The 22,440-nt window shown below is 39.6% G+C and overlaps 1 protein-coding gene across 2 annotated transcripts in view; it reads right to left on the bottom strand.

The window, feature by feature from the left end:
* The window catches only part of FCHO2 (FCH domain only 2), a 126,402-nt gene that overhangs the window by 28,654 nt on the left and 75,308 nt on the right, over window positions 1-22,440 (bottom strand). Inside the window, exons 10-16 of one of the 2 annotated variants that reach the window (XM_019532268.1) lie at window positions 20,223-20,247; window positions 12,603-12,657; window positions 8,468-8,646; window positions 5,470-5,481; window positions 4,576-4,600; window positions 2,717-2,759; window positions 1,921-2,015 (exon numbers count right to left, since the gene is read on the bottom strand). In XM_019532268.1, the coding sequence (XP_019387813.1) occupies window positions 1,921-2,015; window positions 2,717-2,759; window positions 4,576-4,600; window positions 5,470-5,481; window positions 8,468-8,646; window positions 12,603-12,657; window positions 20,223-20,247 (434 nt within the window). The remainder of the gene's footprint in view (window positions 1-1,920; window positions 2,016-2,716; window positions 2,760-4,575; window positions 4,601-5,469; window positions 5,482-8,467; window positions 8,647-12,602; window positions 12,658-20,222; window positions 20,248-22,440) is intronic. The other variant, XM_019532269.1, reaches the window with a different exon arrangement.

A 22,440-nucleotide genomic window follows, 5' to 3' on the forward strand; every position in this document is an offset into this window, starting at 1 on the left:
ATATAGGAACAGATTGTGCTAAAGAAAATATCAAGAGATCACATATGAATTACAAATAAATTTGCATGCAACAGGGTTGCTTCTGAAATACCTTCTGAAAATGAGCATCTTGAGCAAACTACCTACAACAGACAGTCAACCTAAGTTTCTGGAAATCACATCAAACTTTGCTATCCAAATTTTGTATTGTCTGCTTCTAAATGAATAAAAATTCTTAAAAAATAAACTTTTAAGTTAGCTTTTTACTCATATTTGATAATGTTTAAACCATTACCTATTACAGTTAAGTACCTCATTAATTTATTGCAACATAAATAATCTAGCTCCATAATTAAAATGTGATTAACCATTTACAGAAATAAGTAGAGATAAGATTTTGAAATGTTCGCTTAACCTTGTCATTTCTTAGCATTCCATGAAATGAATTGATTAGGTCAAAATATTCCCCAAGAAGATTAGCAGTTCAATGCAGAAAGGAGCTTTTTGTAAACTCTGAACAGAAATGACTGTTTTAAAAAAAAGAAAATGTTTAGTTCCATTAAGCTGCTGACAAACTATCTTAGCTCTTGGCTGTAAAGTGTTTTAAAACTGTAAAAACAATAGTTTATAAGTTCTGTTTCATCAGACCTGTATTGTAAAGACCCAGTGAAGCACATCAGGGTATCATTGGGATGTCTACATTCCTGTTAACAAATCTAATCTGTTAACAATTACAAGCAAAAATTTATCTAAAAAAAATCACATTATTACGTTAACAAAGAATGCAATAAATGTGTAATTGACAATCTATCATATCAGGGGTTGGTAAACTACAATCCATGAATAGACTGGATGCAGCCCATGACAGCACGCTCTGGTCACAGCAACTCCAGCAGGGGAGGAATCCTGAGGGTCCTTGCACCTGCCTTTTTCTATCTATTCTTCTTCCAGCATTTGCTACTTGCCAGGGGGTGCAGGGCTGTGGCTCATGGCAGGGGCAGGGGCAGGGTTGTAAGCAGTGGTCTATGTTGGCAAAAAGGTTGCCAAACTCTGTATTAAACTATCACATTATAATAACATTAAAGATACAAAGCTTCTCCTGACAAAGTCACATGTAGGGAGATAGAGAATCCAATCATGTACTTCCTGAAATGATTTTTCACTGTTTTTCATTGGGAACTTGAAAATAGGGGAAAATACTCTACTATTTTAAAATCAAAACATGTTTATGAAGGAGGAGGGTAAGAGAATAGGTTTCATTTTAAAAAGAGTGCCTGCAGCTAAAGAGTCTGTGGTAACACTGTATTGCTGCTAGTGACATCGCTGAATATTAAAACCAATTAAAGCAAAATGCCCCTGCTTAAGCATGCTCCCTTATGTTCTTTCATGTGCAAGATTCAGTGGAGAAGAAAGTCAGAAGGCACAAGCATTAAAAAAAAATCTGGAGTCACCTTTAATCGTTCTGTAACAGGAATACTGACCTAAAAGAAATATCCTTTCCTCTTTCTCTTTCCCATAGGGGAGAAAAAGCCCCTCCCATATCACAAAGACAATAGCCCAGGAAAAAAGCAACACTTACAGAATACAGTAGCAGTAGGTGGATTAAGAAATACATGGGGGAGGTGGGGAGGGTTAAGAGGGGAGGGAAGGAAGAATAGTGTGCAACTTGTTTAGATAGTGTACAAACAGCAGATTCTGCTCCAGTTTAATCTACTCAGTGCAGTAAGAACAACCCCCATCCCTTTTAATAAACCATCAGCTAACGTATTTTTACTCATATATACAACTTACACCACTCTATGAAGGAGGTATGATTTTACAAATGTATCTCCAATAAAAGTAAAGCTCTTCCAATGTTAAAAAATAAAACAAACCAAGAAAATCCTAGAGTGTTTCTAACACACACTTAGAATCTATAATTTTTATTATGAGACATTTTACCTGATGAGGATGAAGTTGTCAATGAAGCTGAAGATGATGATTCAAGAGAACTGCCAAAGACTGGATCCCATGCTAGGAGGTCACTGGTCCCCTTTCTATTGTAATAATTCATTTTGGAAAATGAACATAATGCATATATATTTGTAACAGTCAAGTTACCAGTCACTTATACAGTGCAGTTGTAGTGGGGATTAAGACATTCAGACACATGAATACATTTTCAAGTAAAATACTGTTGGATAAATATAGGTAAAAAAAACCCCCGTTTTCCATATTAATACACACCAAAACAACTTTCTGTAATTAATTCATCCTTTTTGTTATATCAACGCAAGTTCAGGGGTGGATATTCATTTCATGACACAAATGTTGTGTTTTGACTTGCAACAGAACACATTCATTATTTAGTAATGTTCCTGTACAAATCTGTGTAGACCAGATCACACTTTGGGCTCACCAATTTTCACTGTATTTAAGTTACAGTAACATTTTAATGTAAATTACTTTATTATACACCTATTTAATATTCTTTTATCTATAAATATCAATTGAAGCAAGAAAAATGAAGAAAAGGAGGTAGAAAAAAGACCAGACCAAGAGTTAAATAAAGTAGAAAATCCCCAATTTTCATAAAAAATTCTGAAATTATTCCTTAAATCCTAGGAGTCATTAGATATCCAGCCTAAACTGGACATCCAAGTCAAATGATAGATTTAAGAATTCTACGGAAAAACAAAATCAAACTCTGCTGAAATGGCATTTAATGTAAAACCTAAATTTTAAATATGGCACTTACTCATTAGATGGAGCAGAAAGCTTTGATTTTGTTAATTCTTCACCTAAGCAAAAAATACACTATTATGACAAATAAAAGCTATGAAATCTGATTAACAAAATCATTCAGCTTCATGATAAAAATAATCTGGAATGATAATAGCTGTAATTAAAATTAATCCAAGACTGCTGAAATGGGAAGGATGAGTAAATGAAAAACAGTAACTTAAGAAATGCTACTGGTCACTTCATTTCACAGGAAAAGACAATTAAGGTATGAACTCTAACAGTTTAAAACAAACAATTTTTTAGTCTCTAGAACGTTACTGATTAAAATGCTAATCACCGACTTGTAGTAACTTCTACTCTGCATTAAAATATGAAAGGGCTACTATAAATTAATTCCATCATGAAACATGTCACATTTATTTCTGACCACTTTGTATATTGGCTTTATTTGAGAGTTGTATTGGAAAATACAATAATGAATATATATTATAAAATAAACATAACGCATATATATATTTTGAATAATTAAGATTACCAAAGTCACTTGCGTGTGTAAAGATTCAGGAGTTCAGCTCCTCAAAATGCATGTAAATCACCTTTTATATCTTTAGTAAATAGCACAGCTATTTTAGACAGGACTGGGAATGACACCTGTTACTGTTTTGGTGACCCTGCACTAAACGGACTGAGATAACCCCACCCCTACCCATTGGTCCAATTCGGACCCAAAGCAAGTAGGGGAAGGCCTCTGGAAGGGGACTGGGAGAGAGAGCACTACAAAGAAGTTAGCTTGACTCTTCACTGCCATGGATTTTAAAATGGACATTTAAAATGGGTGTAAGATTTTTAATGAGGAAGAATACTGTTTTAGGAGGTGTGAGAACTCACAGTAGGCGAGACAAGTTTTCAGGAGGAAAGGAGTGAAAGCTTGATGTGGAGGCTTGACTTTCATCATCAGTCACAAATAGCCATATCTGACTGCAGATTGTTGGGGGACCCTACAAAATCCATCTATTTTCTGAAGCTTTTGGAAACAGTTGAGGAATTAGGTGTTATAAATTCTTTGTGTGAAGTGTATTCACTGCTTTGAAATAGTAGTAAATAGGTTAATTTAATTTTGCCCACAGATTTTTACTGTGGCTGCTAAGTGGTTAATTCTGGCCTTGAACAGAAATTAAATGTCCAGCAGTGGAAGCATCTGAGAAATATCCACAATCCTTCTAGGAGAATGAGCATTGCAGGTGTTCAGTCTACAGTTGTCCCCTCTATCTTCTGCTCACTATGCCTTCCCCAGACCAGGTGATCCCAGTCTGGGGAAGGCATGGGGAGCAGAGGCTGCTCTAGTCCCTTCCCAGACCAGTCAAGCAAGGAGTAGCTACTCCACTTCCCCCTTGGACCAGTCTGGCAGGGGACTAGATTAGCCATCAAACCACCTGTCTACACTCCAGACAGAGAACTCCCTAAGGGAATCTCTGGTCTAGGGAGTGGCCAAGAGCTTCAGTGACTGCTCCAGTCCCCTCTGGACCAGACTGAAGGAAATGTACAAGTACCAGGAGCATCTTTCTCCAGGAACGCGCAAGTTTTCCCCAGGAGAAATTTAATGAATGCTTGTACACTTGTTTCTATTCAGAGGGCAGAGGTTCTCCTGATAGCAACAGAATGCCTGTACATGGTCTATGATAATTCAATTTTTATTATTCTTGGGCACTAGAGCTAGCAATAAACATTCTTTTCATAACAATAAGAACACAAAAAATAGAAATTTGAATCTTTTTCTTCTCCATAATCATAAGATTCAATTTTATGACAAATACAGTGAATTTGAAAGGAAAAATATCAAGAATACCTTAACAGCTAAAAATTAACACTTACTAGATGAATTCCGGTTCATTTGTGCCTAAAATATAAATAAAAAATAACAGAAATAAACATTCCTATCAACAACTTACTGAAATACTGAAGTGTTGAACTGCTATACATTTAGGAGGTATACATTACTTTCATTATTTTGTTTTCAATGCAGGGAAAATGAAGGCTGGAGCATGAGCTTAGGGACAGCCCTATAGGAGCAAGTAAAATGGAGCAAAGGAAGAGGGAAATAGTAAAAGCTATTGGGAGTTTGAAGGTAGGAATTGGAGTAGGGAAATGAAGAGTGTGAAGACATGGCAACATGTCAGCTAAGGGAGAAACAGATTAGAAAACTAGATGTTTGAATCTGCTCTTGGAAACTTAATACTGAAGGATTTGTGGGACTCCAAGAGTGGAAAAAACTTACAATTTAGCTAGGTGAAATGAGAACAGTTCTCAAATACCATCAGTTATCACAGAGAAGGAGGTATTAAATCAGCAAGACAAAAATAAAAACTTAGATTTAGAAAACCAGACAATAAAGAAACACTGAAATCAGAAGAATAACTTTTTAAACATACAATGTCATTGTATTTGTCACACCTACTGATAAAAGAATCAAAATATAACAACACTTCTTCACAGTTTATACTGTCTTCTTTTAAGTGCTTTAGGATGATTAATATAAAGCCTCACAACTGAGACTTCAGTAAATATAGTTATATCCATTTTATAGGATACGTAAATCAAAAACTTAAAAATTATAACATTATATAGCAGTTTTTTTTAACACCGAGGAATGGAAACCATGCCACTAGATTCAGCCCATGGTTCAACCACAAGAACACACTTCCTCCCCAAAATAAAATTAGTTTTTAGTTAAAATATTAGCAAAAATATAAATCATTCTGTACTTACAGGACTGTGTCTCTGATATTGGCAATTGGAAGAAAAAGGGAAACAATATTTTTAGATTTTTATGCAAAACATTTGCTTTAATATAGAGACCTGCTTATTCTTACCCTTATTTTGCTTGAGTATCACCTATAAAGGTTCATAAGTAGCATTATTTCTACTGTATAAGCAATCATTCTATCATTTTAAGGAAAACACTTAAGTTTTGGTTTAAAATGATGTATTTCTATTTCATCATTTATTAAAGCATTCAGTCTTATTCTCATGGTTTTAAAGCACTTGCAATCCAATTTTATTCCAATATTGTTTCTGCACATATGTTAAGAAGGGTCCCCAAAATAGTGGTATTTAAATCTAAATTAGATGCTAGTATACACAAAGCACATAAGTGGTTTTTGGGAGAGTGTAAGAGTTGTTATTTTCTTTCCATTACTTAATATGACCCTGGAACACATCTTATCCCTGGATCTAATATCACATTTCAAACAAACAAAGGACTCACAAACATATATTGCTAGCAGACGGCAGGCTAGAATATAAAAATAGAGCTTGAAATCTTGAAGAGGCAGAGACAATCTTCAGGTGGCTATCCACCTCCTCAAAGAGGCCAGGAAAGAACATACACCTCTCTGCTAACTAATGAACTAAGTGGTTGTAGCAGAAAACATATGATGGGACACCACTAATGAGACAACACCTACCAGTGACCAAAGAAGAGCGACAGCAGTGAGGGCAGGTCCAACCCAAACCTGGGAGGACTGGATATGTCTAATACTGCAATACAGTGTTAAATATAACCAAGACAACTTAAATGAACTAGCTTTGTTACAAGAAACAGTCTAGAGGCAGTGGCATGAAGCTTAGTGAAGCTAATTAACTCTGTTTTCCCTGAGAAGGAGAATAAATAAACGCACACTATAATGTCTGTGCTGTTGTGGCTTACAGTGCTTCCAGAAATTGAGCTAGTTTCTTTAAAGCTGGATTGGGTGCCCCTAGGCTACACTGTAGACATTCTAAGATTTTCCATCCTATTGAGATCTAGTCCTAAAAACAGTAGAGAAACTAGTGAGAAAAGGAGACAGAATAAAAGTAACTGCATTTATCTTGTGAAAAGTGGTGACTTGAAGCTATTATTGTGGCTGAAAACATGTAGTATCCAGGAAATAAATTTAAGGAAATATTTCTAGTTAGTAAATAACCTTAACCATGGTGCAAACAACGTCATGGGCCGACTATGCGAGGTCATGGTTGGAAGGGCTAACCGGACCTTGCCGTGCATCCACAGGTGCATCTCAAGCAGGTCCAAGGAGGTAATCCTCCCCCTCTATGCGATGCTGGTCAGGCCGCAGCTGGAGTACTGTGTCCAGTTCTGTGCACCCCACTTCAGGAAGGATGTGGACAACATTGAAAGGGTCCAGAGGAGGGCCACCTGCATGATCCAGGGACTACAGGGCAGACCCTACAATGAAGACTGCGGGACCTGAACCTGTTCAGCCTTCACAAGAGAAGGCTGAGGGGGGACCTGATGACTGTCTATAAACTCACTGGGGGGGGGCAAGAAGGGTTTGGGAGAGACCTTATTTCCCCTAGCGCCCCCTGGCATAACAAGGAATAACGGCCACAAGTTGTTGGAGAGTAGGTTTAGATTAGACATCTGTAAGATGCTAGGATGTAGCGGCTAGGATCTGGAACCAACTTCCAAGGGAAGTGGTGCTGGTTCCTACCCTGGGGGTCTTTAAGAGGAGGCTTGATGCCTACCTGGCTGGGATCATTTGAGCCCAGTTTTTTATCCTGCCCTGGCAGGGGGTCAGACTTGAAGATCTATAAGGTCCCTTCTTCTATGATCATGCTCCCTTCTGCTTACTCTCCTTCTCTCTCATTAATCTTGCATTCTTGGATGCACAGTAGTTGGGTACTTTCTACCTTTTCAACAGGAAAGGTAGAAGGTGTCTACCCAGCTGGGTAGAGCACTTAGCTAGAAGGTTGGGAAATGCAGGCTTTAATCTCCTCAGGCTGAGAACAGCCCATCACTCAGTTCTCCCACTTACAGGGTGAGTGTTTATAAAGGTTTTCTAGCTGCACTGCTGAGCTATCTATGGCCCCTGGTAGATATTAATATAATTGCATGACTGAAATCCCAAATCTGATCCCCAGAATTGACTATCATGCCTGGACCCTCAAGTTCCCGCACACTCCAATATCCCATTTTAAATTAAACCATCAGCTGGGCCACAGGATCAGGCAAAGGCCAGGAATGGACTTGGGACATATGCCACATGTTCAATTTAAGTGGGATACAAACCAATCACAAAAGGTGTTCTACATTAAATGTGGAATGTTTTTGTGGCTGGCTTACCAGTCCAGCCAAGGTGGGCACTGCGTGTAGCCTGCTCCAACTGGTCTAGGGTCTGCAGTACACAACCCCAGTGAGACCGCATTGCACATAGTGCCTATTCCAGCTGTTCTGGGATCTGTGCTGCATGCATCCACCCATTCACTGAAGTGCCAGAGTGGCTGGGATGGATGCTGTGTGCAGCAGATATCCCAGGCCTTTCCCACGGGCTGGTACAGCACGTGCCATGCCTCATGCGGGTCAGCTGGGATCCAAAGGCCTCACCAAGGGCCAGATGGTGGGGCTCTGTGGGCCAGGCACAGCCCACAGATGACATGACTGACACAGCTGTAGTAGAGGGAGTCTGGAAGAGTAACTGTGATTTAACATTCCATTCTGGGGACCAAATGCCTAAATTTGGGGACTATAGCACGTTATATACCACACACACACACAAAAAATATAAAATGTCTTTCAGGGGATTTGTCCTAAAAACCTAAAGGGAAAATTCAGTTACAGAATTAGAATTACTTTGCATTAAGTGCAAATAAAATGTATGCATCCCTTTTTTCGTGAAAAGATGCTGATTTGAAAATTTCAAATTTTGACTGAAAGTATAACACCTTTTCCTCTCTAATAAAATAAAATGCAAGGAAGAAAATTACTTACAGATGTTGCTGGAGAAAGAGCAATATTGCCAATAGATACTTTTAATTCATCTAATGAAGCCATAGTGTAGTGTGAACTATTGTTTGGCAGTACAGGTTTGATTTCTACGTGGAACCTTTTAGGTTCATCTTCTTCAGAGTCAGAATCACTGGATGAGTAGAAATGGTTCTCTTTGGTATGTTTTTCTTAGTTAAGGTAATTGGTATTTCAAAGTCACCTGATTCATGAACAAATCTGCTTCTCACACATACCACAAAAAATCAACACATCTAGAACAAGTAAAACACCAGAACAAATACGTGAATCTAACAAAGTTAAAAGTGTCTTACAATAGCTACTTGAGAAAAACTATAGTTTGACAACATTCATATTTTAAAGTTAAATGATGTGTATACTCTAAGTACCTAATATTGAAGGGATTCTCAAAAGGGGTGCCATAAACCCAGAGATTTAAAATACGAATCTAGTGTTAGAAACATTCTGACCTCCTGTGGTATTTCTGAGTCCTCTGCAAAATAAAAATTGTTCTGTTATTTTTCTGTAGTCAAAAAGTGGGTGAAAACTAAGAGCTGGCATTTTTCAAGGGGTGTCATGAATTTAATGAGGATTGCCTTGAGTCTAAGAAGGTTGAGAACTATTGTACTAATGGAACAAATGGCAGAAAGTGTGTTAATACTACTATATGATTACATATGTAAAGGCATGAAAAACCTGAGTAAAAAAATAAGATTTTAAAGCAAAACTTTAGGCTGAAGCACAAAACAGTCAGGAGTTTTGAATTCTCTTCCCAGTTCTGACTAGTCACTTACTCTGTGACACTCTTTGACTTGTTTCTACTCTTCTGAAATATTAACTTCACAATACTCTTATAGGACTTGCATTTTCTATGTTTTTTTGAGATCCTTAGATCAGTGATTCTCAACATTTTTAGATTCTGGGCACCTCTCAGAAAATGCTAGCTCTTTGCTCTGATGCGTTACTTCAGGGGTTGTCAACTGGGGGCACGCGTATCCCCGGGGGTACTTGAGAGGGCTCCAGGGGGTACATGCGGCGGTGTGGGGAAGTGGTGTGCAACGGTGGGGCGGAGTGGTGAATGGTGGCAGCCGCATGCAAGCTCCCTGTCCCCCACCATCAGACACATGCTGCCAGCTTTGTGTCCAGCCAGCCATCAGCACCCCTCTCTTCCCCCCACCTTGTCTGGAAGGTACGTTCCCAGAAGGGGTACATGCCTTAAAAAAAGGCTGAAAGCGCCTGTGTTACTTAACTAAAGAAAAATAATAGAACAATTCTTCTATTGCAAATAGCTCAGAATGACCATAACAGGTCAGGGTCCTTAATTAATGGTCAATTAATGCAAGAATGTAACAGTTCATTTTCCCATTTTGGGCTTTAAAATATGCAACATATAACAATAGGATTTGGGGCATTAAATTTCTGTTTTTAAAGAAATGATTAACAACAGGAATTAAATGGCATATAGGTGTAAGTTTACAACTTATTGAACAAAGCACTAATACAACACCATTACTGTATATGTCTGATTGCATACAGTTTTTAAGGCTCTGTTAAATGAGGCAGAAACACATCAGCATTATGATAGCTTTATCTTCTCTATTAAAACAGTCATTTTAGTGAAATTTTTAATTTGCATGCAATGTCAAAAATTGAAAATGATGACATACTTCTAATTTGGTATACAGGTAGTTTTAGGTAGGCTACTACTGCAATACATATATCTGCCTTGGGTATGTTAGGATGGACAGAGATATAAAAGACTTGGTTCCCCAGATTAACAGCAATCTCTTTAGAAATAGGTCTACTCCTCTTCTGCTTATGCAGATACCTATAACAATTGACTGGTGTACTTCATCACTTTCATCCCTTAAATCAGTGAACCATGCTTGCCAGCCACTTAACTTACCTAGGAGAACTCATTATAACTCATAACCTTAAAAAAGGCAAGGCTCTCAAGGAGGATTTAGACTGTTGGAGCCCATCACAAACACAATTTTGAACTAAAACCTGGAATACAGATTTTGTCTTGCAGTTCCCTGCACTCAAGAGAGGCAAGACTTATCTGGGGAATTAGCTATAGGACACAGACCACAGGACTTGGGATTCTACACCCAAGAACTATATGGTGGAAGCTCTGAAATACATGAAATACAGCATCTAAAAAGTATGTATGGTATGCAAAGAAGCCACTCAAAGGAGTTCCCTTACTCAGACAAGCTTTGCAGAGGGAAAGACCAATACCTACCCCAAAACGGATTCAACATTGAAAAGACAGCATTGTTGGCAAGAACCTTACTTAACATCAGCAAAATGTCCATCATCATGGTTCAAGATTAACTTCCCCCTACCAGAAAAAAACTTCTAAGTGAAAATTTTTAGACTTGCTGTGATGAACTGAGATAATTGATTCAGAAATCCATGTCAAGGCAAAGACCACTCTGGGTCATCTGGTTCTGAGTGCCAGAAACAGTGAAGGTGGTCAGAAGATATTAGGATCAGTATTCCTCCATCTCTCTTCCCAACACTGAAGACTTTCCATGGTAGGCATGACTGTCCACTATAGTTCCTGTAAAATTACTAAAAATGTGCTTTTATTTCAGGGTTTCTGCCAAAAGAATGTTTATATAGCTTGGATCAGAAAAAAAATTCTCACTTGACTTGACGTTCCACTAAGTCAGAGAAACTCTTAGGAGAGATCTGGAATGTTTCTTCGTCAACATCATCAACTCTATGAATACTTTTGTGCTTTCTAGAAGCTGGAGCCTGGTATGGCCAGTGGGGATTGCAAATCACTTAGCTTCTCCACTAGACTGATTGTTTTTTTCATTCCCCTCCTTGAAGAGATAGCACTGTAAATGAGGGCACTCAAGCAAATCATTCACTGGGCTGTAAGTAATTCACTTTTGTCCTATGTGATAAACTTACACAAAACAAAAAATGCATTTCAGTTCACAAGTTTGGCCAGCAATTTGAAACAACTGTTTAAACAAGTAATTACATATAAAACTTGGAAACAGTATAGCTGGGTGAACAGGACCTTTGAAAACACTTGTATGGCTGATGCCAAGAGGCAAATGTTGATGGGTTATGGCAAGTTGCAGGAATCTTTCAAGGAACAGTGAGCATCTGTAGTCATACAACTAACACATTAATGAAGCCAAGGAAGCTATGATGGACTGAATACTATCTGCTTCAAAGTGCTTGTAGTTGATGAAAAATTCAGACATTTGTGATCTAAACCTAGTTATACTCCTCTGGATCATAAACAACAAAGAGGTAGTTCCTCAAAACACTGGAGAGCTTCCTAAAGTAACTGGCTTGCTTGGATCTGTAGCAGGTACTGAGAGGTCCTGGCCAGGACCTACCATTATTGCTGATAAGAGAAGAATGAAGGAATGAATCTGCCCCTATAAAAGGGAGAGACTCGAAAACCACAAACTACCCTGAAAAAATAACTGATAACATCTCCTGTAATCAAGGCTCACTGATGTAGAAAATAAGTATAGGGAAAAAGGAATGACTGATTAACAAAAGCAGGTTGCTAATTAAGAAAATGGCAGCCAAAGCCTTTCACAAATTAACTGATTGAACAAACTTATTACACAGAAAAGGAGCATTAACTCTGCTTTTCATCCAATAGGAGCTCCCCAAGAAGAACATACAGTTCTCCCAGCTTCTTAAATTATGTCATAAAGAGAAGGCCACCACGGTAGAAGATTACACAGCATGAGAAATGACTATTATTTAAGTTTGCTATTACTGCCACGATGGTAACAATTGTAAACTGTAGTTATGCTGTCCAGACATTTTTAATTTGGTGATCAAAAATCTTAAAGTTCAGAAGCTGACCAATTCCTACCTCTGAATTTGAAAACTATGAAACAGATTTCCTTGAAAGTTTCCACTAAAATTTACTTTGCGACCAAAACAAATACTGAATTTTTCAAGTGAACATTTGAGTACAAAACGCTGTAACAAAAGTCTAAACTTCATTTTATTATATTTAGCAATTAATTAGTTATTCCCATATTCTCAGTATCATACAAGTCCTATTTCCACTGTTATTGCAATAGATAATATGATATTCATATCCATATATATACATAATATAAAAGGATATTCTGACTTGTCTCTGGTTTAATACTGTATCCTTCGTCATCTACATCAGGAATATTCTAAAAGAGAAAAATTAAAATGACTGCATTGACAAACTAACACAACAATGTATTTTTATGCGAAGCTTTGCTGTACTTAGAAATTTAGACTAGCTTGACATTACTGTCAAATCAGACCATGACTGTAGTGAGAGTGATGTTTACCCATTACTAAGAGACACTTATTTCAAGTTATGCCCTGTGGCTCATAAATCTGACAGATCAGATGTCTGAAGAATGGAAAATGACAAATGTAACACCATCCTTCAGATAAAACTTGGCAAGTGCTAATAGGTCTCCATTTATCTGTATAGCTTTATCAAAATCATGAGCATACAGAGACACTAAATGTAATCAAAAGTGAGTCTAAAAACATATCTGTCATGTTCTCTTGGCCTCATATTTTTCAAATCTCAGTTTCTACTTTCATTTCCTTCAGTTAAACCACTGCAGGTATTGAGTCTTGAACCTCAAGTTTTAATTTCCTAATCTAATTATTAGAGCAGGGGTAGGCAAAATACAGCCTGAGGCCAAATCTGGCCTGCCAAGGGATTTTGACCAGCCTATGGTAGGTCCCTCAGCCCTGCTTGGCCCAGGCACAAAGGGCAGCCTGAAGCATGTCATGTGGAGCCTGTGAGTCATGTGGGTCCCTCATGTGCTGCCCCCAGGCATGCAGTGGGGCTGGGGTGGCATGGTGGCTGGACTTGCTTTCCAACAGCCCTGGTAGCAGCAGGTCCTTCCAACTGCTGCTGCCAGTCTCCACTGTCAGCCCCAGCCTGGGCTTCCCAGCCTGTCTGTCCCACCCCCACCACTGGGGGCACAAGATGGACCAGGGGCAGGTGAGGTCTCCATGGAGAACTGGCCTGGGACCAAGGCAGGGCACACTCTGCTTGGAGGATGGAATGGGACTGTGGGCAGGTGGGGAGTTGTGTCCAGGAGTAGGATAAGCAATGGAAAGGGGGGCGGGGCTGGGGTCACAAGGTGATGACAATGGGTGGGTGTGGGGGGTGGAAGGGGTGTCCAATGAAGAGTTGTGATCCGCTGCCTGCACGTCCCTGCGATGGGCGCCAGTTCTGTGGGGAGGGATGTGTGGGAAGTGAATCACAGCTCTACTCCAGGTTTGGGCCCTGCTTGTCCCACTCCTGAATGTTGCTCCCCACCAGCCCTCAGCCCCATCCCATGCACCCAACTGCATGTCCTGCCCATGCGGTTCCCAGCGAGTCTCCACAGAGACTCCAGGTTTGCTGGGCAGTGACAGTCAGGCAGCCGCTGTGCACACAACTCAGTATGCTCTGCAGACTCCTTCAGTCTGCCTGGTAACAGAGGGCAGCAGAGCACAGGGCAGCCCTGACTGGCTGATCCATACTGCTCAGAGACAGCCTGCGTCTCCCTGCAGCACAACGTGGGATTGTGAAGGTGTGTTCTACTCCCTGCTTGGATGGAGTAGTAGTCCATCCTGAGCAATACACCATCTCCTGGGTTTAGAACCTAAACCACAGAATTTTTCATCTCCATAACAACAACTTCAATTTCACCAGATCAAAAGAACTTAAGACTTATTTGGAACATTGTGGTGTAACATAGTGTACTAAGTAACTAATAATATGTTCACTTTCAAAATAAGAGCAGGTTTGTTAAGTTAATCATATTTCTTAATTGTCAAAACTGACAGCCAAAATTGGATTTTCAGATTTTTCTTAACAAGTTTCTGAGATAAATTTTGTCTTAATTTGGTATCATCCCATCACCTTTAAGCTATAATGCATTATGTAGAATTAACAAGTTTATTAGAAAGACTCCTTTTAGTAGAAAATTAGATTACACCATTTAACTCACAAGTGTTACATTTTAAGATGTGTATGGAGTATAATCTTTCCAACAGACATCTAGTCAGCAATATTTATCTTTAGACTCCAACCTTACAATAAAGAACACTGAGATTCCCTTCTCTTTTAGAAAGCTCTGAGGGCCTGACTTCATAGCTATGTTAAACCAACAAGTTAGCATCACAATCTAGTCTACCTTAGTCTAACTTGTTCAAGTCAGAATTTTTTTTTAGCTATGTTTGACCTCAAACTGACTTTGTTTTATGCTAAAGAAGGATTAATGTAAACTGACATCAAGGTAAACAAAACAAACAGTCAGAGGCTATGTACATGCCCACACAATACTACAACTACTGACTTCTAAAACATTTGTCACAGTAGGCTACTGTCAATATTTCATGGTTCAAATATGCAATGCATCTTTAAACATACACTAAACATTTTCTTTCGTTTTCTTCTAGTTAGACTGGATATTTAAAATGCTATAATTAGGAACACTGGAAAAGTTGCAGATGACATTAGTTCTGTTTTTTGTTGTTAATATTGTGAAAGAATTCATATTATCTAAGCGACTTTTAAAAAACTTACTAATTACAAGGATAAATGAAACATTTAAACACCCAACCATTAGGCAAATTCTCTTAAAATTTCATCTAAAAATCTTCATATTAACTTAATTTAAATGTCATGTCTGATCTTACAAAAGGACTTCAACCATGCATTTATCCATAATTAGGGGTACAGAGGCAACCATTCCCCTGGGCTGTCATTTGACATCCGAAGGCTTCATATCAGGGCATGCCTCTTGCCACTGTGGTACAACAGGCCCTACAAATCTACAGTGCGGGGTTAAGAGGGAAGAAGCCTCAAGATCTTATCTTAGCTCTAGAGACAAAGCTATCTATCATGATGTTAATAATGCTACTTTAGCAGCTACAAAATGTGAACACATTCAAGTAGGGAAAAGAATTAATATGCAGAAAAAGGAAACACAAACTTAGCAGCAAGAACTGTGACCTGCAAAGCTTCTTGACCTCAGCAGTCCCATATTACTTAGCTTTGCCCTACGGCTCTATATTGCAGAGCCGTTGGCACGGCTGTTTGAGGACTCCTGGTCCTTGGGCCAAGTCCCTGAGGACTGGAAAAGGGCCAATGTGGTCCCTATTTTCAAGAAGGGGAGGAAGGAAGAGCCTGGCAACTACGGGCCAGTCAGCCTCACTTCTATCCCGGGGAAAGCCGTTGAAAAAATTATCAAGGGCCACATTTGTGAGAGCCCTGCAGGGAAAGTGATGTTGAGGGGTAACCAACATGGGTTTGTGCCAGGCCGATCCTGCCTGACCAACCTGGTGTCTTTCTATGACCAGGTAACAAAAAGCTTAGACGTGAAGGAGGAAGTCGATGTCATCTTCTTGGATTTCCAGAAGGCCTTCGACACAGTGTCCCACCCAATTCTGGTTGGCAAGCAGAGGGACTGAGGCATTGATGAATGCACAGTTACATAGGTGGCAAACTGACTCCAGGGGCACACCTAGAGGGCGGTGGTGGACGGGTCGAAGTCGACCTGGGAGGGTGTGGGCAGTGGAGTCCCCCAGGGCTTGGTCTTAGGGCTGATGCTGTTCAACATCTTCATTAGTGACCTGGACGAGGGTGTGGAGAGCACCCTGTTCAAGTTCGCTGATGACACCAAGCTGTGGGGTAAAGTGAATACACTGGCAGGCAGGGACCGCATCCAGGCAGACCTGGATAGGTTAGAGAAGTGGCTGGATCTGAACAGGATGCGGTTCAACAAGGACAAGTGCAGAGTGCTACACCTGGGGAGAGGGAACCAACATTATGGTTATAGGTTAGGGGCTGACCCTCTCAGCAGCACAGAGACAGAGAGGGATCTTGGAGTCACGATTGACACCAGGATGATTTATGAGTTGCCAATGCGATGAAGCAATAGGCAGAGCCAACTGCACCCTGTCACACATCAACAGGGGCATCACTAACAGGTCCAGAGAGGTCTTGAAAAGAGACTGCCTTCATTTAATGCATCTATTTTAGCACAAAATTAATTCTAGTCCTGTTGGTCATAATTTATAGCTTTGATCTATTCATAGATCAGTGGCTTTCAAACTTCCTACAGTCACAGAACCCTTTTATATCACTTTTGCTGCTGCAGAACCCTTACCCCTAGTGCCATAGGCCGTGTGATGCTGATGCGGAGCCAGTCAACCAAGCCTAGCAATGGTAGCATACCATCTCTCAGCCTGCTCTGCCATTAACCCTAATCTGTTTGCAGAACCTTGATGACATTGTGGAACCCCAAGATTCCATGCAACACAGTGCTCATTCTTGCCCATGGCAGGGGGTTGGACTCGATCTGTCTCATTCCAACCCATTGATTCTATGAAATTTAAATATATATCAAAATGAAGTATGTGTAAAATGTACCCATGGGGATTAATATCACCACCACCTTGCTGCTGGTGTTTGATCAGGATCCAGCACTTCAGTGCCAGAGCTGGACTGGACCCCTGCAGTCTGGATCTAGCTCAGAAGAACCTAATTACTCCAACACCCCAAGGATAGACAATTAAGGAACCCTAACTGGTTGCTATTTCTCAGCTTCTTTCCTGTACTGCCAGGGCTTCTTTGGCAAGGTGTTTCTGATATGCAGGTAGAGCTTAACTCTCATCCTGTTCTTCCTGGGTTTCAAAAGCCCAGCAGACACACAGATAATGAAGCACCCTGTTACTCATTCATCTCTCCCCTGAGATGCAGAAGAAAATAGTTGATCAGAGTGCTTTTCTCACAGCAGAAGCAGAAGTGGGATACAGCTAAGAAGAAAATGCCACCTACTGCCCTCCTCCCTGTAGAGACCGGGATTTCCATATTGATGTAAACATTAAAACAGCTGTATGACCATAACAGATGGCAGAAAATAAGTGACCTGAGACAATATGAAGGACAATAAGGTTCATAACTTATAAAAGCAAAGTACAAAAAAGGTGAATATTGTTCTTTCAATATTATTTAATGGACTATTAAATATATTCTTGCACAATTATATTTCATATTATATTTGCAAGAATACATTTCAACAGTTTAAATGTACTTGGTCATGGAACTATATGTCAAAAGGAGTTTGATATACAAAATCATTTCACTGATTACCAATACAGATAACACGAGTTATAGCGATCATATTTAAGGAGAGAAACAACTGAAATCTTAAAAAATTAAAAAGAATGGCATCAAAATGGGACACTCTGGAAATAAGCTCCCATGGCTTAATCTAAGTGTGGCCCATGGGACCGGTTGATCTAATGGGGGTAGGGAGTGCTCAGATATGGTACTTAATGCAGTGAGAACTCAGTTAGAGCATGCTGCATCAGTTTACTTGAAAGTGGCCATATTTTAATGGCTTTTCTTTTTTTAACAAAGCAGAAGTCCAACAAAGGAAATAATATTGCTGTTTGACAAAACGAGAGAGAAACTAGACTAGAATTTTAAATTCTGTTTCAGTGCACTCATGAAATACTGGAAATGATCCAGCCAGAATCAAATGAATACATCAAATTTGCGGTTAGCAACTACAAAGTATAGTTTTTCACAGTATCTAAATTCATATAAATGAAGATCTAGTGGATTTGTAAAGAATGTCAAGCATATTTACAGTTGAATTTAATTAATTATTAAAGCATGGTCACAAAAACAAGCAAGTCAAAAAATAAACATTGCAAGTCAAACTGAGTTACATCTCACTCCACTGATTTAACCCTAGAGCTGTCAAAAGCCATTATTTCCATTAAGGGGTGGATAATTCTTGGGGTAATTCTCTGTTTTTGCACTGCACATTCACTCAAAAAAAGAAAGTTTGCTTTGTATGAATTCTTTCAGAAATTTAAAAAGTTTAAATAAAAAAATAAAATTACTGTTTCTGCTAAATGGATAATAAAAAACCCTAACAGATGCTTTATGACTTTAATATACTTTGCATTATTGGGTAAAATGTACTTTTCTAGTCAGTAAAATTGTATTAGAAAAAATAACTAAGCAATTCTCTCTTCCCGCCACATGTTAATATAGGGCTAAGATAGCACACGCAGGTATTCTAGGATGAACAAAAACAGGTACACCAGGACACTTATGTTCTTCAATATCACTGGTGTTTAATAAACTGACTGAAAAATAACAAAGTCTACAGTAAATCACTTACAGAATTCTGTAAATCTATTCCCCAATTATAGCCACAGGGAACTGCATTACATGTCATTTTGCATTACATGTCATTTTGAATTAGATGTAGATAGAAAAGTTTAAACAACAAAAACTCAAAGTAAAATTTCTTAAACAGAAAACTGCTAACTCCACCACTTAATTTGCAATTAAAACCTCTTTAAAGCTGAGAAATAAAACTATAAAAATACATAACAGGTGAAACTGAATGTATCAGAAGACCTGCACCCAAATAGGTAAAGGTATATCTGGTAAGCCAAAGACCACAGAAATTTCAGGTATGTATCAGTCATTTACAAATGTAGGCCCTGGACCTACATTGTCATCCCATTTGTACAAATTGTTGCAGTGAAACAAAAGCACTGACGGGGTTGTGCAAAGATGCACTTGTATGGGCAGATTACAATGCAAGGCTAAGGCATATGTTACATGTTTAATTCATTAAGATCCTATTGACCTTTCAAATTAAATTAGCAAGTGGTTAAAATAAAATGTCTTGTTTTAACAGACTACTTCTGTATGCTACCAAAATGGAGATGCTTACAAATTACTTCCAACCAATACATTAGATTATTACATATATGGTGTCATGAGAATATCTTTTTGTTTCACAAAACTATAATACCATATTTTCTTGCATACCATACCCCCCAAAAGACACGCACCTTGTTTTTAAGTAGGCAGAATGAAGAAAAAAAGATTTTTTCAGAGTTATGGCTGCACAGAGTAAGGGACAGGGACTACTCATCAGATCACTCACCCTCCCCTTCTTGCGTAACCGAAAGCTGAGACCCTAGCTGCTTCTGAAAACTGCTGTCTTTGGTAAATATAAGATTTTGAAAAGAGCTAAAAACAGTCTACAAGGTTGTGCAGTAGGAGAAGGAAAATTAGGAATAGGTAGCAAACAGCAAAATTGCCAGAACTATTAGCTTGATTACTGGAACATCAAGATCATTAAAAGGAGAGACAAGAGTTAACATTTGTGGGGGCACCAATTTTTGGAAAAAATGTGTGGGGTATATGAGTAAATATTAGGGCTGTCAATTAATCACCATTAACAGGTGCAATTAATGAATTATTTTTTTTAACATACGTTAAGGGCTGCTGCTGGGCTGTGCATGCTGGGGGAAAAGTGGCCCGCCCCTACTCTTTGCTGCCTATGTGACCCTGCGCACTGGGGGAAAAGCAGCCCTTCCCACCTCACTGCTGCCACACTGCATGCATTGCTTGTGCTCGTGCACACCCCTCCCCACTCACCAAGCAGTCAGGCAGGATCCTGAAAATATAGAAAAAAAAATCCAAAAATATATGCAAGAAATTGGGATTCTATTATTGTTTAACTGTGCAATTAAAATAGTGATTAATCACAACTATTTAAAAAAAAAATCTTATGATTAATTTTATTAATCGTTTGACAGCCCTAGTAAATACAGCGTAAGTCAGATTTGGCTGCAGTTTAGACCCTAACCAAGTTAGTGCACACAAACTGATGGGAGGTGGGAAGTGGGAGAGCAGAGGTGAGAAAAGTCTACTTACAACTGAGTCTGCATCTGGACATTCCCTATGTAAAAAATAAAGAGAAAAAGGGTAGAATTATGAAAACTACAAATAAAAAGGATTTTATTCACACACGTTTGGAATGTCCTTTGATCATTTTTATTGCTCTACAACATAACTCTTTACACATAACTCCAGAAAAAACTAACTTAAAATTTCCTCATTTACACTCATATTACTGAAATGAATTATCTATTAAACTGCATGAAAGCTATGCAAAAGCGAATGAAGATTTAAGATGACTATAACACCAAGTAAAGAAATTTACAGTAAGTGTTGAAAATCCAGCCTTAATTCACACCACAGTGGAAAAAGGGGGGAAGGGAAGGTACGTGAGTAATATCTTAATTCCCACAATATCTGAGGTATAAAGCAAAAGTTTATTCATTTTAAGTAGATGTATGTAGTTTGAAGGTGTCAGATCTATATGGATGATTTGCAAACACACTAAATCCTAGTAAACAATTGTAATTAATTTCTCCACATACAAAAACTACACATTTGTACTATTACTAGTTTTTGAAACAATTAAAACTTGGCTAATGGAGTTCAGACTCTCTTTCTTGTAATTCCACTTTCTATAGCTCATGTCGGTCAAACCCTACATAGGCTCCAGAGCATTACCTCAATAGATTTGAGCTATATCAAAAGAACTTAAGTTTATGTCAAAAAGCAATAAGGTAGATAACTACCACAAAGATTTGGTCAAAAAATAAACTCTTTAGAAGTAAGTTTCCAAAAATGGAGTTGTGGGGGTGAGGGGAGGGTGTTGGCAATTATGAATGTCTAACATGGAACTGTTAAAGTGATTTTGCTTGGGAGTCGAACAGTATTTTAAAAAATGCAAGTCATTCCTGATGGCAACATAAAATTTTCACACATCTGAAGCTGTAGAAGTAATTACTGAAAACTAAATATGTACAAACAAGGGATTAGCACACAGGCCTGACACATTAAAAAGCAATGTCACTAGCCTCAAATATAATTGTAATTGAACAATATTTTCTCAACTCTTATTAAGAATACTTCTTTCCTTTGATATGTTACATAGTTAAACATCCAATCTATAGACAATCTCTTCATGAATGAAGTAAAAACTGGGGCTAGGGAAAGACATTCCAAAAGCTAAAGCCTGAATGGATTCAATCTCTGAAGGTTAGTCTAACCTGCCCAGATGGAACCAATATGCAAGTAAACAGACATTCATTTTTAACTCAGGAAATGCAGGCACATGTCTACAGTGGCTCAGGCCAGCAGCTGGAGGGTGCCAGAGCAGGCCCTCAGCTGCAAGGAAGCTGTGTTGGGAAAGGCAGGGGCATGGCAAGCCCCAGCAGTAGCCTTAAGTGAACTGGCCAGGGAGGGGGTTTCACTCCCCACTCCCTGTCCCACTAGGTCCGCCTACTGCTCTCCCCTCGCTGCTACAGCAGCAGGGGTCAGACACTAGCTGGCATGGTCCTCTGAGATAAAGGGGGCAGGGAGGGGGTTTATTTCCCCCTCCACCACCTCTGCCCTCAGGGGACTGCATCCAGGGTCTGCCAGCCCCAACTGCCACTTCTGCTGATTGCTCCCTGCCCCCTTCACCTTTAGGGGCCATGCCAGCCTGTGTCTCACCACACCCATGGCCCCACAGCAGCAAGAGTGGAGCACCAGGCAGACCCCAGCTTGAAGGGGTCAGTGGGACAGGGAGAGGGGAATTAAACCCCCTCCCTGGGCAACAAGTCTACTGCTAGGGCTGGCCATGCCCCTGCCACTGGAGCAGCAAACGGAGAAATGCCTGGCAGGGACTGTTGTACTACTGCCTGTCAGACCCCAGCTGGGGTCCATGGTGGTGGGACAGCAGAGGGAGGGGGAATAAACCTCTCCCCTGCCCCCTTCACCTTGGGGGGCGGGGGTCGGCATCTGGCCCTGCCCTGCCCCTGCTCAGGCTAGGTAGCAGAGGGGTGGGGCTAGCCCTGCTCTGCTGGAGCAGAGAGCACATCCCTGTCCCGGGCTCCAGAGCATGCTGGGATGCTGAGGGACTCCAGTTTAACTTAAATCAGGAAGGGGTCTGGAACAGAAGTTCCTAATCGGCGACCTAGTGATCGATGGGAAGCTGGGTGACAGCGACCACAAGCTGATCACCTTCACCATCCGCCGTAAAGCTGGCAAGTCAGTCAGCAACACAGAAGTCCTTGACTTCAGAAAAGCCGACTCTGAC

The sequence above is a fragment of the Crocodylus porosus genome, unplaced genomic scaffold (genome assembly GCF_001723895.1).
Source record: "Crocodylus porosus isolate Cpor-Errol unplaced genomic scaffold, CroPor_comp1, whole genome shotgun sequence".
NCBI lineage: Eukaryota > Metazoa > Chordata > Crocodylia > Crocodylidae > Crocodylus > Crocodylus porosus.